We start from the raw sequence: 17,682 nt of genomic DNA, 5'->3' as shown, positions 1-17,682 counted from the left end.
CCAAAAAAAAAAAAAAAAAAAAAAAAAAAGAAGGGGAAAATAGTACCTGTAAAAAGAGAGGGAAATGTCTGGCTTTAGGATAATGTGGCATACAGTTCTCTATAAGAGTAAGAAATATTACTATCTTAGGAATAGAATGACCAATTTCTTCCCTTATCTGATGCTTTTTAATACAATGTTCATTGGGTTTTATATTTATATAGTTTCTGTCCTCCTACCTGGACGTGAGTGTAAGCTACAAGAAGCAGGGTGAGAGAAGGGACCATCTCCTTCGTACCAGAGTGTAGTGGCCTCAGGTGGGACACAGAGTAGTGCTCCCAGGTATGGAGGGAAAATGTGTCAGTCCCAGGCAAGCTCCTGATTTTATTGAAACTGCTAAGAAATCTTTAATGACCGCACCCAGCAGAAAAGGACAACAGGAGGATCCAAGCCTCGCTGAACAGGTGGCACTAAATCTGTTAAACTAAGGGTGAGTTTATAGGAGAAGCCCACTGTGTGCAGAAGCCTCTTAATTGTCTCCGCATGAGCTAATCCAGAAACAAAGCAGGGTTCAAGTACCGAGTCTGGCTCAGACATCACTAATTTGTGCAGGGTGCCATTAAAACCCGGGAAAAAAACCGTTTCTAGGCTTCACCTGGTGTGACCCTACACTACTGCACTATACTGGGCAAGCTTCTCCATGTGGGTCAGTGGAAGCTCAGGGAACATCTGCATCTTATTTTTGGTAAGTGTACCACTGCTAACTCATCAGGTGACAAAGCCGTACCTGTGATAGCACAGCTTGCCACCTCCGTGCTACGGAGGACATAGCACCACGTGATGAGAAACAGTGACTTTCATGATGATAAAATAACAGAAACTGGTGAGACGTTGAACATATCCTGAGGCTGCAGGGAGGTATTCGGAGTGTATGCTTCCTTGTAACCGCAGGGGCTGCTTTTAGAAAGCCTTTAATTGGAGGCAGCAAGTAGAAGTTTGACTGCTGACTGAGCTGAGCTGTCTTGCTCTTGGGATAGCCCAGGTACGTAGCAACAGGACATTGCTATAATGTAAGAGCAGTCTGATAGCATCTGTATACCATAACGGTGAACAGAAGGGAGACTCCTGACATCCCTCAGCCACAATTGCATTACTGCTATTTGCTTTACCAGCACGACTGTACAGACTGCTCACCCCACCTCTTTATTCTCCAGAAGCACGGAATACCCTCTGCAGGTGTGTGCATAGGCACTGTCTGCCTGTAATCATACCTCATGAGTTTGTGTGAGGGGGAATTGTGCTTTTACGTTTCAAGGAGGAAGAACAGGTGCTATTAAGTCCTTCAGTACAGGCAGAAAGTGGTGACCCAGGTGCAGACGCAGGCATCAAGACCATGGCAGCCATGGAGAAGGATGACAGGAAGAGTGAGGAAAGGGAGATCTTCAGTCTCTGAAGTTTGCAGATACAGCTGTTGGGTTTGTTTTTTCCTTGAACAGTGAAAGGCGCCTGCAGAAGCGGGTAAGATGTTTGAGAGCAACAAACAGCTGAACCCCTGACACTGGTCGGCTTCTTCCCTTTTCCAGATACAGAACATGCATATATTTTGGCCACTTCCCATTGAATCTTAAAACACTCACTTCAGATTTGGTCAAATTCTTGCTGTAGATTTGGCCTACAGTTCTCATTTTTTACTGTGCGTTCTCATCTCTGTAATTAATGAATGTTCCTGGTTGATCCAGAGCTTGCTTTAGCAAACCAATCTGCGCTATAATACCAATTATTTCCTTATGTTATTTAAAATCCAGTGCAGAAGTGCAATTACTGAAACATGTCAGTGCACAGCAAATAGGCTGATGGCAGTATTTCACAAAATAGATGCTCAACCCATCTTTAAGGAGAAAGTGTTGCTCAGTTTTGAGACAGGCATACATGACACAGAGTTGTTCTACAATTGCACAACACCAGTATGAAGACAAGCCTAAGTTAATATGCGCTTCCTCTCAACCCAGTGCTACTGTCCGTAACTATCCATATGGCCTGCTTACACTCTCATCCCAAAACACATCTTTGCCATCACTGTAGGTGTGGATCATGAAAGTGCTGTTGTATCTCTCAGGTGTGGATAAAAAGCAGAAATTCCTGGAGTTTCTGGTCCTGTGTCTTTGTGAAACAGAGTAAACTGACAGGGTAGTTCTTTTCCCACCCTTGCCATGCTTCTCATCAGAATTCATTATATCTTTCAGCCTGTTTTTTTTTTCTTCCAGTTCTTTAATTCTCTCTCTCTCCCCCTATCTTTCTATCTATCTATCATTTATCTAATATTTAAATTTAGATACAGATAGATCTATATAATAGCATTTCTTAACTTCTACTTTGAATATGGGAAACAATAATATTTCAAAATGTATTTATTTCTGACACAGAACTGTTTATGTGCTTTGCTAGTCACACTAAATACGTCCATTCATGGTACTCCCAGAGATGCAAGATAAAGTGATTTGTCAGAATGTGTTATTTGGTTTGGGGATTTGTAGAATGCCTTTGCTGCACACAGCTGTGTATATGCTGATAGTGCTTTCCTATGTGACTATATAGAGCAGCTTGTAACTGCAACATAGGAAAAGGCAGATAAGGACCAATAGGGGGGCCAAATACATCTATTCTGTCACTGGTAGTTAGAATATCAATTAGAAATGCTCCTCTAATTGTTGAATAATTCACAGTTAAAAAGACATTGCCTTAATATTAACAAAAATGCTTTTTACTGTGGAAAAACTTGAACTTTTATAAAGTAAAAGCCTTATTCAATTTTAGCTTTCTGAATATAATTATTTTTTATAAAAGGAATAAATATTTCTATTGGTTATTTAAAAAAAAAAAAACAACTCTATGAAGCCATCCCATTAAAATCTGATTAATTGGAAGACATTTCAATAATCTTACAGTTTTTTCCTGTATAGTTCAAACATTCTGTTATGATTGTACCCTTACCAGCATTCCACATTTTTAATGAAAATAGGACTGAGCACTGTCAGACATTTATTATGTAACAGCAAAATATGTTTAAAAAGAAAAAAAAGGCAGCTAAAATATTGTGTGGACCACTCTATTCCTTCACAGATTTTAGTGTTATCTACTAAAGAAAGAAATACAAAGAAATGCTGTTTCAACATCTTCAAAATTAAAAATCCAAAAGATTTTGCTTCGGAGCAGGCAGACATTAAATTCTGTTTTCAGGCAGACTCCAGGCGTATCAGACAAATGGCAAAATTTGAGACTGTTAAAAGCTGTCTATATGGTGCAACTGTTCAAAACTGGGAAGACCAGAACTGATCAGAAGATTCTAGCATGGACTCCTCATAAACACAATACATGAAACCATACTCTTTTGCTGCATGATATATGATGTACAAAGTCTTATTGTTTTTTTTCAAATTAAATCCTGGGTTTACCATTTGCAACTTTTGCTGTCTTTCCACAGATGTTTCAGCTGCAGTTTAACCTCACTTATATTAAAAGGTTAAATTCTGCTATTTTGTGGGAGTCTGTCACTGATTTCTTCTCTGACAATGGCTCAGCACTTTCAGCCTGTCTTACTTAAAGAGTGCCATCTATGCTTTGCATTGGCCGCATATTGTTTAACCCCTGACTGTATTTATCATCAGACCCATGGGTTGCCCTAAGATTACAGTGGGAAAACATTTCCTTTCTTGGGGTCAAATCGTCTTTTCAAAAATATACCATAGCGTTGCCCCATAATGCTGGGGGCAATGTCACCACTTTATCTGACTTCTGGGCAGCTGTGCGGTAAAATATGGCAGCCTGAGCACACCAATACACAGAATTGCTTAAAATCTTATTTCCTTCTGTCCATCCCCAAACAAGGACTCTGTTCCCCTTGCATCAGCAAAGCTGTGGGCACTGGACACTGGCCAAGGACCGTGATATGGTACTGCTGCCTTGAAGAGTAACTCAGTGAAAGACAACCTGCAAGGACCACATGGATTATGGCACTTTCCATCAGCACATCTCTCTGCAAATATGTGTCGCAGGAGCCAGTCTGAAAGGTTTTAATGCAGTTTTGGGCATACAAAAGACACATACAGGGTATCAGTTAGAATTACTATTTAACTGAGGACTTAGATTTCTTGCTTCCTCTGTCTTAATAATCACTACCTTAACCCCTCTTACTTAGACTTTTTCCACTCCAGACTGGTTCTTTAAATTCCAGGTTTTCTTCCCTTAGTGTATTTTTTGAAAACGTGTTAATTTATATAATCAGCTGGAGGAGAGTTGAGCGGGGTGTCATTTGGGGAAGGATTTTTTTGGCAATGTGTAACAATGAACATGACTAGCGTAGAAACTGAAAAGACAGTGTGACAACAATTTGGATAATGGAGCAGCATGTCCATTCATAGTTAAAGAAACAGCTTAGGGTTTTACCACTAGCGCACAAGGTCTTCCACGCTTAATTTTGTCTGTTTCTTCTTAGCCTTAGTTTCTTCTTCTTTCTGTCAGCCCAGTCATGAAGGTGCAACACATATTGGCTTTTACTGGGAATTTTATCTGTAGGAGCATGGTTGCATGTGGTAGTGGCTTGATTAGTAATACTTGGTTTTCAAGTCTGATTATTTCTATGGTGTATAGACTTGGATACCTCCGAAAAGACTGGCCATCTGGTCTATTAAAATTACAAAATCTTTCATAAGGATTTAAAATCATTATGCTAGCTGCTCAGCTAATGTAAGTCAAGGTAACTTGATTGATTTTAATGGAGCTACTTCAATTTACACCAGCCAGTCATCTGGCTAATTATGTCCTGTTGTGATAAGAACAGAAAAAGGCAGAATTTAAATCTATCCTAGCTGTGACAAATGACTGGAAACACTGCGATAATGATGGCTGGGGAAAAAAAATTACAGACATTGAAATATTCTTGCTCATACACTTTTGATCCTGCTCTCTTTTCCAGATAGCATATCCTTTCCCATTAGAAAATTTCCAACTTGACAATTATAGGCAGAAACCACTAGGTGCCAGTGTTATCCAGACATCAGGAAAAGGCTTTGTCAGTAACATTAAAAACAACATGAAAGCCAATACAGCTAAACTCTTTAACTGAAAATAAAGCTTCTGTGTCTTTTCAACTACATGAGACTGCATTAAGGTTTTTGAGATGATTACTTTTTCTAAAACCAAAGGCACTAAATTGATGTACATTGGCAGAAACTGCCATCAAACCAATCTGACTGCAGGACGCATTTCCATCAAAAACCCAGATAGGTACACAAAAGCTGTTATGCTGCCTTCAAGACCTTATGGATTACACCAAGGATCATAAGGCAGAGTCAAGTCTACATTTTTCAACGTACATGCAGCTCAAATATACGGTGTGAATAGCAGTTCACTGCTAAGATAGGCATTTTACAGGAAAAAATTGGTTTAGATTTTGTTTGAATTCACATTCCAAGCCACACCCAAAGTCTGGTTTGACCCATTGGTATATATCAGAGTTTTCATTTGGGCTCATTTCCATTGTTGTCATGGTCCTCTGAAAGCTTTCCCTGTTAAAAGAAATTGAAATCTTCTGTTTAAGGATCTGGATAAGCTAGAGACAGCTGATTGCTTGTGCATGGGAGTGTGAATGCAAATCTCTGGCTAACCTGCACACAGCTCATTTGCAAGAGATGAATCTCACTCATTTAGTTTCACACATCTACAGTGCAACTGTTTCCATCCATGCCAGTCATCCTTATTTTTTTGATGTGGAGAAACAGTCATTTCCTGGGCATGATTCATCTGGCCTATTTCAGAAACCACCTTAGCAGCAGATGAATGGTGAAACAAGCTTTGATGATTAGCTCAGGAGCTGAAGTTTACACTGAAGGCGTCTTAAGTTATGTCAGACTAATTCTACCACAGTGGGTTTGCAGAGTTTAATTTTTAGTCAAATCTGATGCTTTGCTTTTGTTCTTTCTACAGCCATTAGACTTTGAAACAAAAAAGGCATACACCTTCAAAGTCGAGGCCTCCAATCTCCATCTTGACCATCGATTTCACTCAGTGGGTCCATTCAAAGATACCGCCACTGTGAAGATAAATGTGTTGGACATGGATGAACCTCCAGTTTTCAGCAAGCCTATGTACACAATGGAGGTTTATGAAGACACACCTGTGGGGACCATTATAGGCGCAGTGACAGCACAAGACCTTGATGCTGGCAGCAGCTCCGTTAGGTAAGAAAGCTTTCCCTCCTTCAATAACTCTCAGACAACCCAAAGTGCTGCTGACAGTCAGACTTGGTGGTAAAGAGCTTAGTAAGAAGATATAAAATGTTCCAAGTCTGTCACTGTAACAGATAACTGCTGCTCTGAAAAATATTGAAAAGAGATGCTAGTTTGAGTGGGCTATCTGGAAAAATAGATTAAGTGCTGACAGCTTCTTATCATACAGATCATGTAAGTTACCATGCACTGACATGACTTCAGAGATGGTGTGCTCAGACTAAGGAAGTAAAAACATTGTTTTGCTTGGTGTCTGGGGCTTCCCAGACTGTTCTCTGAAGAACAGTAAAAAGGAGGTTGTACGTGCTCCGTCTGTGTTACAGCTCAATGGGTGACAGCCCCTTTCACAAGAACCACTCGCAATCTACATCTGGCAAAGAACACTGATAAATAATTGCTACCTCTGCCTTGGCTAAGGCTGTGGGGATGTGTTTACTGACCAACATGGCTGTGTTGAGCAGACTTCAGCACAAGTAAACCCCTGCCAGCAAAACCTCTCATTTACTGGTATAGCTTATTTTCCTGAAATAAAATGGAGAGGGGAGCTGTTATACAAAGGTAATATATTGATTTTGCTGATGTATTTCCAGCCACATTAGAAACTATAAAGTGAACCAGACTCATGTACCAATAAGGAAGCTACTGTGCAGACACAGTCTAAGATGTAGGCAGTCATTACACATACATCGAGTACCAGTTCATGCTGGACCTACCTGACTTCAGGAAATATTTTTATTCCCAGACTTTCATGAGCAATATTGCAGACATAATGGAAGTCATCAATCTTTAAATATTAATGTTTATCAGATGGGGCTATGATGGAACAGCAAAATGCCACTTGTATCTACCAAGTGCATACACATTCATGCATATTTGACTACAAATTTAATTTGGACTTTTTATTCCATGTTTATTAACTATGTGTATTTTGACTCAGTACTTGTACTCTCAAAATGTACAATAAACATGCCAGATGATATGTTGTAATCATATGCAAAAATCTAACATGCAACAGTGACTGTTTAGCTCCTGCTTCATCAATTCACTGTTAATTAATTCTTTAAACTATTACTAATATTGTTTGTTTCACTACTCTTTTAAAAAAAAAAAAATACATTCTTCATTCTTTTCTAATACAGAAATGAATTTGTTCATGAATCTGTGACATATTCCTTCCCTGACAAAGGATCAAAACCTTCACAAACAAAGACTGAAGTGGGAATCTTTTTCCCTGGTGGTAACCTATGAAAACAGCCTCGCTGAAGTCAATATTCTATTGAAAACCATACTCTCCTTTAATCATATTGTTGAGCAGTTTTTCATACGACAGCAGAATCATTTGACTGTATAACCACTCCTCAGTGAGAGTTCTTTACTTCGCAAACCCACCGAGGAGACTCAAGTGCTTTAGCTACTGATCCTACATTTGCAACCGCACAGGAAAAACCATCGTCTCACAGTGGTTTCCCCATACACCGCACCCACTCTACTATTGAATTCTAAGCCATTTTAAAGTGTCCATGTCTATCTTCTTTTAACCCTGAAATCATTACTTGGGTGACCAAATGCCCATCTACAGTTAAAAGATCAGGAATATTATAAAATACCCTTGCATTTTAGTCTCACTGTTCTACTTGCTGACCCCTTACACTGACAAACTACTGAAATGCTCCCAGGGTCACTTTTTATGAACACATTCAGCTGGTTCATATCCAGGGAAAAAAAGTGAACTATGTCCCAGTATTACCAGTTTCTCAGAGGACCTATCCCTACCCAAAAGTAAGCCTCTCATTGAATTCAGTGGAATCTGGAGGGAGATACTTTGCTTTAAGGAGAGGCATGTGTTCCAGTAAGCCAGCTGACATGCTGAGAAGATTGTTGGAAACCTCTCCATGCAGCTCTCTTACAGCATTGTAAGATTACTTATTTATTTCTATCAATTTTCATGTTTCAGCCCTGAAATCTCTTCCTTGGCTCACCTGAGGATATATTTGATTCTCTGTATCTCAGCTTGATCTCCAGCTATTTGAATTTAATGACAAAATCCTTACTAATTTGTCAGAGATCTGACTATGCTCTTATTCTCTGTAAGAACCTACCTGTATCCAAATGTTGAGTAGTCCAAGAAGAAAAAGAAATTATATGCAAATGTTAGTTACTGATCTATTAGTGTTCAATATTTCATAAGTTTATATACTCTAACTGAAAAATGTACAGGACCAGAAGTTAGAAAAGCATAAATTAGTTTGAAAATATATCTTAGCCAATTATGCTCTTTCAGTTGTTTAAAATCTAGATCATCTCATAGATGTAAAGAATAGCTCCATCAATTTAATCATATTTTAAAGAAGGAGTCTGAGCAGCTCCTGAGTAAATATGCCCTCTAAATAAATATGGAAAAGCAAGTAATGTTCTTTGAGGCAACAGCCCATACAATTTGCTGGGTGGCACAGTTTCTCTACAGATTCATTCATTTTCTCTGAAATGTTTTCCTAGAGCAGTTTGGTCATTAAGATGCCCATTACAACAACAACAAAATCAACAATCTGCCAAAAAATAGAGGCTGGGATAAAAGACCAATCTGCACTGTATGCAACAGAAGGCAAAACTCTGGAGAACAAAGCAGGCTAGAACAGCTCACATGAAAGGAAGCAGCACTAGTCACGGCAACTAAATCCCTGTTATCAGACAAAAACTTTAGCTTTGTCGTGCTAGACACAACAGGAAGGGGGAGATAACGGCTAAGAATGAAGGCTGGGTTCAGCTGGTAGAAAAAGAAAAATATTTTGCTGGAAGCCATTAAAAATATTGAGGTTTATATTATTTTGCTCTTTTCTCCTGTTACTGGAATCAAATTTTTGTACAAGTCAGGTAATGTAAAAGGTTTGTTTTGTAGGATGATACTTGTTAGAGGTGTTGAAATGAAGTGGCACAGAGCGCACATTCAGTAAGAAACAGGAAATTAAGCACAAGGAGAAGAGGGGCGGCAGGTATTCAACACCTGCAAGGGTGACTGGCTTTGAAGCTGTTTTGGAACATTTACCCCAGTGCACCTGATTTTCAAACTGTGTTAAATCTGGAGTTTATGTGTCTCAGGAGAGCTATTTTGTCTATTCCCATTTTATCCATAGTGCTGCAAGAAATGCTCAGCATAAAAGTTAAGATGAACGTGTACTTTGTGGCCATTAAAAATCCCAAAGCACTTCTGAAAATAACAAAGATCTCATATTCTTCTCAGACTCCTCTAATTTATAATGGTTACAAGCTGTCTGGGAGGAAAAAAAAAGCACCTGTGTCGTAGTGTATTACAACGTATGTAATTTGTAAATATGCAATTGCTTTTAGTAAAGATCTTGGTACAAGAAATTATAAGACTTCCTAAAAATCACTTTTATGTGTGTCCACATAGCATGAATGTTATAGACAGAGCTCTCTAAATAACAGGAAAGTGTAAATGGATGGCAAGACTGAGTTATCTGCAATAATTTACTCACTACTAGAATAGTGAGCTCTACATAATAGTGTGTGTGAAGTTCAAGATCTTTGCACTGACACCTCTGAAGTTGTCAGATGTCCTTAGAGATGGTCTTCTGGCATAAAGCACAAATTTTTGCCCCTGATCTGTACCCCAGCTATGACTCCAGTTACAATGAGTTTCAAATTCCATGCTACAACACTGCCCTTCAGATCTTCTCTACTTGACTCCAGCGTTTTGCCTTATGAACCACAAGAACCATTCAAAACAGGAAAGCTGTGGGGACTGTGCATTTTCCTGTCCAAGTCCAGAGCCATGAAACTGTGATATTAAAGACTGAAAAAATCGTGTGTACTAGTCACGGGTCAAACCCGCCCTCAGTTTCTTGGGGACAAGACTGTATTCCCTGCGTGTGCTTCCAAAGAAAAAGCCTTATTTATTTTCTGAACTAGTTCACAGTGGTCCAGAAGCTTTTATGGATAGGTTCTGTTTTCCCAGTGTAATACTTTGTCATGTAAAGATCAAGAAAATACAAATAGTAGGTTCCTTCCCGAATCCTTAAACACTTTATCTTAATGTACAACACAAACAAGATGAAGTTAAGTATTTAACAGGAAAATGCTTGAACTACAATCTCATAATTCTTCTGATTTTTTTTGTGCGTACACTTTTTGAATTTGCTTTTTCTTCAAAAAGAAAAATCCCATTCTGTGATATCAAAATGTATCTTATAGTTACATACATACATAGAAAACTGGGACATCCAGTTTCAGCACCTCAAGCCTCCTCATTTAATAACAGATTAAGTGACAGCTATTTCTCTGTGTATAGTATCATGCTGGAGGGGAACAAGATGCTTTGTCAGTTGGTTTTGCACAGATAAAAGATGGTGGGACTCAGGAATTTTGATTCCATTCTAGCTGTTCTGGTGAGTTTTGCACAATTCTTGGTCTGTGACCTCCTTTCTGTTTCTGTCGCAATTTTAGCTCTACTCCATCTCTTGCCTGTTATTGAAGTCTCAGTCCCTTCACACACTTTTAAGACCTCTGTTCCAAGTTCTAATTTATCCAGGCTAACCAGTTCAAACCCCTGCACCAGTATCGCTCAGTTCCTGCTGCAGATCACTTTCTGTCTTTTTCAGTCCTTCCGCTAGCCCAGTTTTTTCTTACACCTCCTATGCTCTGACAGTCTCATACCAGTCTCCTATTTCACAATCCATCTTCCTTTCTCCCACAGCTGGTTTCTGCCTTTTTCCTCCTGAAGCCCATCCCATTATCTTCATTGGCATCCTGCTCTACTGCCTTACTTTCTTCTGATGATAACAGATGCCTTTTTCGATCTCAGTGGCCTGATGTATTTTTTTCTCTTTGTTCCAGTTACTTTGATCTTCTTTCTAGAATATAGAAACGGGGTTACTATCCCGGCATTTTTTCTGAATCCCAAGGGGTGTATTTGGCCAACACATCTGCTATTTCCCCACCAGCCTCATTAATTTCCAGTCCCATTTGGCTCAGTGAACACTCGGCTACCATATAAAAACCAACAACTCCATCTACCTACCTTCCAACAATGCTGGCAACAAACTCCTACTTCCTCCTTCTATTTCTCCCTGACTTTCTGACTCTTCCTCTGTTTTCTTCTCTGGCTGCTAGACTTTGTCTTCATGACCTCAGACAATTACATCGTCCTCTTCCTGTAAGTCGTACCGTTCTGCTGTTCTCTAGGCTTGAATGAGCTGGCTTCTTCCTGAAGGGACTGACCAGAAAGGTTGACTTCTCTTCAAACACAAGGCAGAAAAATCTTCCTCTTCTGTGTATAAACTGTCTTTCAAAAGGAACTGCTTTCTTGCAGCTTAACGAATTCCTGCTCTTCAGCAGAGTCACAGCACTGACTGTATCTGCTTTACTTTTACTGTGAAGCAAGATGTGTATAACAAATTATTATGGTAATCCCCTTCATGGTAGTTTAAATTAATATGTTTTATCTCACATTTGCAATGCATTTAGGTGCACACAAGCAGACAGGTACCACAGCTCTATTGACAAGTGACTCAATTGTATTAATTCAAGGACTGTGGTACCCTGCTTCCAGTGATCAGCTTGGAGTTACTACAAGTAGCCACTACAAAAAAGCGCAGATTTGTTTTAACTTTAATCTTAAATTTATAGACTTAAGGCTGAAGGGATCACACATCATTCTTGGGTGGGGAAGGTAAACATACTGCCACTCATTAGCCCTCTGTGATGCTGCAGCATGTTCACTTGCAACAGCCAGGGACTTGAGCTAAAAAACCCTTCTTTGCCATTTTGGAGCACATGCAGACTGACTTTTTGATCTGCATGGGCTTTCACAGGACTGGCAGGAACATGGAGCAAAGGTGAGTACTTTCTGGCACAAGTCAAAAAGCCTGTGCTAGAGTAAAGTCAGACCTTCCCAAATGAAAGATTGCTAGGATTCATTTGACATGCATAAATATTCCTAAATTGACTTCTGGAAGCACTTGCAGCGTGAAATATTATTTCCTAAGTCCAGCCCGTCAAAAGCAACTGAAAGCAAAATTTAAAACTGAGAGAGGCCAGTAACCTTTTTTACAGTCAGTAATTCATCAAGTTACTGAAGCCTGTGAAAAACAGCAAGTGATCTCCAGTTGGCATATGCAATCATATTAAGCTATAAAATGTCAGCTAGCAGTTTAGAAGTAAATGCCCATGTAGATTCAAAAAGTTTATGGAGTACAACTTTCAGTGAATGACCTGTTTGTGAGGGAAGTGGATGCTGAAAATCAAGAAGTGAGCATTCGGCTCCAAGGCAGAAAAGAACAACTTGGCAGGGAAAGCTTTTAAATTAATTGAGAATAGCGAAGAAGCCAGAGTGAGGGGAAAGGAACAATATGACTATAATAGTTCTGGTTTACTTCACAGCACTTGTGAATCGCACCTGGTGATGCGATTTTACAAAGCTAGTTCGCATCCCAGAGGCACACATTGTAATTTTACTTTGGCTCAAATAATAGTCTTCCTGATTTTTGATCAAGGGCTCTTATTCTGAATTTCTCCAGCAATGGATTTCTTAAGCATTCCAGAAAGCAATTGTGAGATTAAAACAGAGGTTTAATGGCTACAGCTATACCACCTCAAGCTGTGAACCTCTCAGGGCTTGACACTAAGAGAATTACGAAGGGTCAGGACTTAAACCAATGTCTATGAAAACTTATGTGCTACAGGGAAGCATGTTAGTTGGTTATTCTGCACAGTGGTACACAAAGTCAAACCTGAAACCATCTTCCTGGTATAAAATTAAGCTTCCCAGCATTTTTAATTAAAGATCTTACATCCCTTTCCAGAAGAATAACTATTTTAATCATCGCATCCTAGTCAGATTCCAAGTCCTTTCAGTCTGGATTTCTCCTTTGTCTGTTTGTAAACATTGGCTTTATTTTCCTGTCCTAAGATGCTCAAGTTTATTTTTATTTTTAAATAATTATTGCATACTGAGTTTCTTATATATTTGGTAATATTTTTTGGTTTTGCTTGCAGGCTTGTTAATGAAGTTTAAACAACAGCAGTTTTGAGAGGAAAGACAGAAAGCTGGGACTGTTCAGCCTGGAGACAGGAAGGTTCAGGGGGCTCTTATCAATGCATATAAATACCTGAAAGGAGGGTGCAAAGATGACAGAGCCAGGGTCTTTTCAGGGGTGCCTAGTGACAGGCCCAGAGGCAATGGGCACAAACTGAAACACAGCAGGCTCTCTCTGAACATCAGGAAACACTTTGTTACTGTGAGGGGGACTGAGCACTGGCACAGGTTGCCCCAGGAAGTGGTGGAATCTCCCTCTGTAGAGATATTAAAAAAAACATCTAGACATGGTCCTGGGGAACTGGCTCTAGATGGCCCTGCTTGAGCAGGGAGGGTGGACCAGATGACCTCCAGAGGTCCCTTCCAACCTCAACCCTTCTGTGATTCTGTGACACAGGCACAGGATCATCTACGGTGGCTGGATGTGCAAAAGGAGCACAGATAATCTAAATACAATGCGGAGGTTCGGTATGTGCAAAGACTAGAGAAAATAATTAAAAATACTGCTGTCAGCATTCATCTAAATAGTAAATCTACGGATTTATGACAACAGAATTATTTAGGCAGTAAATCTGAAAATAGTGTGGAGGAAACACAGCGCAGAAATTCTAGCTCAGGAAGGAGGTGAGAAGAATGGATTTTAGAGGCAAATGATGGGACCCGACCTGGCTCAGGTCAGACCATCAGCATGCAAGGGGGAGCAGGGAGGTCCATATTCAGCAACTTTTGCCTGGAGGCCCTCATGAAATTCATAAAAACTTTGAAAAGATGACTGCATACTTATACTGATCTCTGCAGATTCTGGATTCCCTTAGACATTGGGGAAGAGAAACAAAAAAGGGAAAAGCAGCAGCTCCTGCAGCATCAGAGCTATCCTGAATAATCTCTTCCTTTCTGAGTGCTTCAACGAAGCAGCTTCAGAGCAGCAACATAGCCTCCGATTCCTGACTTCACCGAGCATTTCCTCTTGCAGACCCAGCTGACAATCCAAGCGAGTCCCAGCTGAGGATCTAAGCAAGCGATAAATCCTCTACTGTGTGCTGCAGTTTTCTCTGGAGTCAGCATGATTGCTTTTATTTGCTTTTTCTTTGATTGTCTCAGCATCAGCATTTTACTTCAGCTTTTTTCTGGGGAAAAATATGAGAGATTTGTTCAGATTTTTGTATCCAAAAGATATGGAACAGAGCTAATATTTACATGCTGCAAAAGCAAAGCAATCAAAGATTACTCCTGTTGAATTTTTGCCACTAGGCCTGCAGTCCTTTATAGCAGCTATGCTGCTTACTGCCTTAGCACTTTATCAGAAGACAAAGCATTTCAGGCCAGGTATGGGAACAGAGGCCCAGGAAGCATCTCTGTGCTGTTTAGGTCACATGCACCTAAGTACAAATTAAAGGTTCAGCTTCTACTGAGGCTGCATATCTGACAGAGTCATTGCATCTGTTTTCCCCCTCTCAGCTTTCTTAAGGGTGGGGGGTCCATTCAGACTCATTTGCTCCCTGTCTTTCTATGCTGACTCTGCTCATTGACAGAGATACTGATACACATCCTGGCACCCATCCCAGCATGTCCTTTCCCCACCTAAAACCAGAAAAGCAGGAGCTCTGCTCTCATTTTCACCAAATGTGAGATGCACCCTCCAGTGCCTGGGTGCCTCAGTGAATGTGGGTGGAGGGTCCTCTGTGCTGAGGGCAGGATGAAGGTGGAAATGAAAGAAGGGGTTAAGGGAATCTTAGTAGATAAGGTGCTGCGTAATAATTGTCTAGATTGCTGCATAGCCCAGAGAATCAAATTGATAGATAGTGCTCAAATGTTTTGCTAACTATTGTGTGAAATAACTGACGCAGGAAGATTTGCATCTCCTTACGAAGGACAGTTCTTGATAAGAACCGGGAGTTTGCCTTAAGAACTGGCTTAAACCAACCCTGCAGTCTGGGCAAGAGCAAAGGAGCAACTGAGTCTGCGCAAGAACAAGGGGTTACTAGCGATGACGAAGAGGAGCCATCAGCCTTCATCCCCACGACCCCTGATGACCACCACCAGGAGGCACTGAGCAAGCGCAGTTGAGAGGGACTTATGGAAATGACCTCATGAAACTAATTTTAATACGAAGCGGGACAGGTTATGCATAGGTATAGGTGTATTGGGAAACTTCATGCATATGTAACACTTTGCTACATATAAACAGGGCAAGCTGCCACATGGAGGTGCGCACGACTTTAGTGGGACTACCCCTGTACTGCCCAGCGCTGAATAAACGTACCTACTTTACAATCTTATAGATCGTGGAGTCCGTGTCCGCACATCAGAAAGAACAGCCCATGGGCAGAACTGCAGAGGGATATGTAGACCTTTCAAAATCAGGGTGAAACGGTGTTCAGGGCCTATAACTTGTGGTGCTGGCAGAGCAAGCGCTCTACTGCTTTCCCACTGTGGCAATACTGACTGCTAAGCCTGGAGTGAGGGGGTTAAATCCAACATGCCTTCTACTGCAGCTCACAGCCTAAACAACTGAGACTTAATTAAACTACAGGACAAAGCTTTCCTGCTGCCTAGCTGTCTTGCAGTTCTGCCTGCTCAATGAGGCAGGAAAATGATGTTAAAACTGAATAAAAACAATGCATTTTCCAAACGACAACGGCTTTTGAGAAGATGCTCAGCTGGTAATGAGAAATGCAGAGCAGACAATGGAGTTGACTGAAGGGTTTGATAAGCAAATGAACAAAACCTTTAAAGGGAGAGGGGGGAGGAAGCACAAGCATCTGTAGTCAGGTAGAACTGGCAGTTTGGAAGTGCTGATAACTGAACTGCAGCACATTTTATTTCTTATATTGCCTAGCATGTTTTACTAAAATCCTTATGTAAGATTTATAAGGCTTATGAAAAGTTTAACAGCTTCTCTCGCTTGACTCTGACCCATCGTTAGAGTCTGGCTGTCTGCAGCCACTGCTTCCCTGTCAATTAATTCTGCATAATGGTTGATTCTCTCCAAAGGCGCAAAGTATAATTTGTTTGCACTGGTATTACTCATTCCAGATCAGGTAAGCTACTGACTGCTAAAATCACTAATCCTTCACGCTCCTGATGCAGCCATGTATGAAGGACTGTGAACCCAGTCATCTAGTATGCAGAAGACTTAGACTGTGTTATTTTTTCATGTGGAAGATCATGTTTTATATGAGAGTCGCAAAGATGGTAGGCACGGGGCATTCTGAATTGTTGTTTTCTCCTTCTCCAAAAGTGTAGCAATTCCATCTGCCCTTCTTTAAAGTACCACTACCTGATGCGCAGTATAGATAAGATTCATTCTGGGAAGGCTGGAGTACAGTTCACAGGATATCAGTCTGAGAAATTATACTGATGAACTCCTTTGGATAAGGGGACAGAGGAGTACAACAACTTATTAGGGCTTCTGTCAAAATAATCCAAAAATTCTCAGCTTTAAAGCCAAAATATTTTGACAAATACAAAGCTCTCCCTCCACTAGAAGACTAGATACGTCACTTCAGTGGGATGTTCAAAACCACTCAGCTTGGACTATTACAGTAGTTTTACATTAGTGCTAAGTACCTTTGAAAATATCTGCAAAATCATAAAGAAATATGGCATTTTTAGTGGAATGACCACAGAAAAGTCATGGGAAGACAGTCAGAAATATTTTAATATATCAGTAAATTGGGGGGGGGTGGGTGTATTTATTTTTAAGTGTGGCAAGTGTGATATGGTATAATGTGAAAGACAATTCTGTCACTTATATAGCATTGCCCACACAGGCATCTCTAGTTTTTGCTACCCGTGAACAAAGCAATGCCACTAAGACCTTTCTACCTATGCTCAACTTGTTGGTTTTGTGTTATTATGTGGCAGTAAAGGCACTTAGAGCAAGTTAGACCAACTACACTGGCTGCTCATTTTTTGGTTGCATCTGAGCATACCACCTTGAGATGCTCATTTCAAAGCATCGCCCATGAGACAGTTACCGGCATCAGTTCTGCAAGTGCAACTGCCCATTAACCCAATTTGTGAAACAGGTTAAGTTAGAAAGCAGCTGAAACCAAACTACTTCTTTACAACCTGACCCAAGTCATTTTAAAAACAAACACATTTGGGAGAACTATAGGGCTAACACTGAGATAACCACTTAACTTGGAACAGCTGCAGAAGCCCTTCTGTGATTGTGTCTGACTGGGCAGTTAGGAGAGTTGTTAAGATTTAATGGCAGTAGTTAAATAGTATTGAATGGTGGCGCTGGTTCCTTTTCACGTTTCAGCTAGGGTTTTGTTTGTGTTTATTGGGGGTTTTTGTTTGTTTGTTTGTTTGATTGATTGATTGTTTGTTGGGGGTTTTTGCTTCATGCTTAGTACCTCC

At 40.3% G+C, this 17,682-nt stretch overlaps 1 protein-coding gene across 2 annotated transcripts in view; it reads left to right on the top strand.

Annotated features, from left to right (window-relative positions):
* The window catches only part of CDH12 (cadherin 12), a 173,118-nt gene that overhangs the window by 122,977 nt on the left and 32,459 nt on the right, over positions 1-17,682 (top strand). For both annotated transcript variants that reach the window (XM_035902107.1, XM_009646725.2), the window contains one exon: positions 5,962-6,215. In XM_035902107.1, the coding sequence (XP_035758000.1) occupies positions 5,962-6,215 (254 nt within the window). The remainder of the gene's footprint in view (positions 1-5,961; positions 6,216-17,682) is intronic.

The sequence above is a fragment of the Egretta garzetta genome, unplaced genomic scaffold, assembly GCF_000687185.1.
Source record: "Egretta garzetta isolate BGI_Z169 unplaced genomic scaffold, ASM68718v1 scaffold109, whole genome shotgun sequence".
NCBI classification, from domain to species: Eukaryota; Metazoa; Chordata; class Aves; order Pelecaniformes; family Ardeidae; genus Egretta; species Egretta garzetta.
Note: the sequence above shows the minus strand (reverse complement) of the source record. Positions and strands in the feature narration are given on the sequence as shown.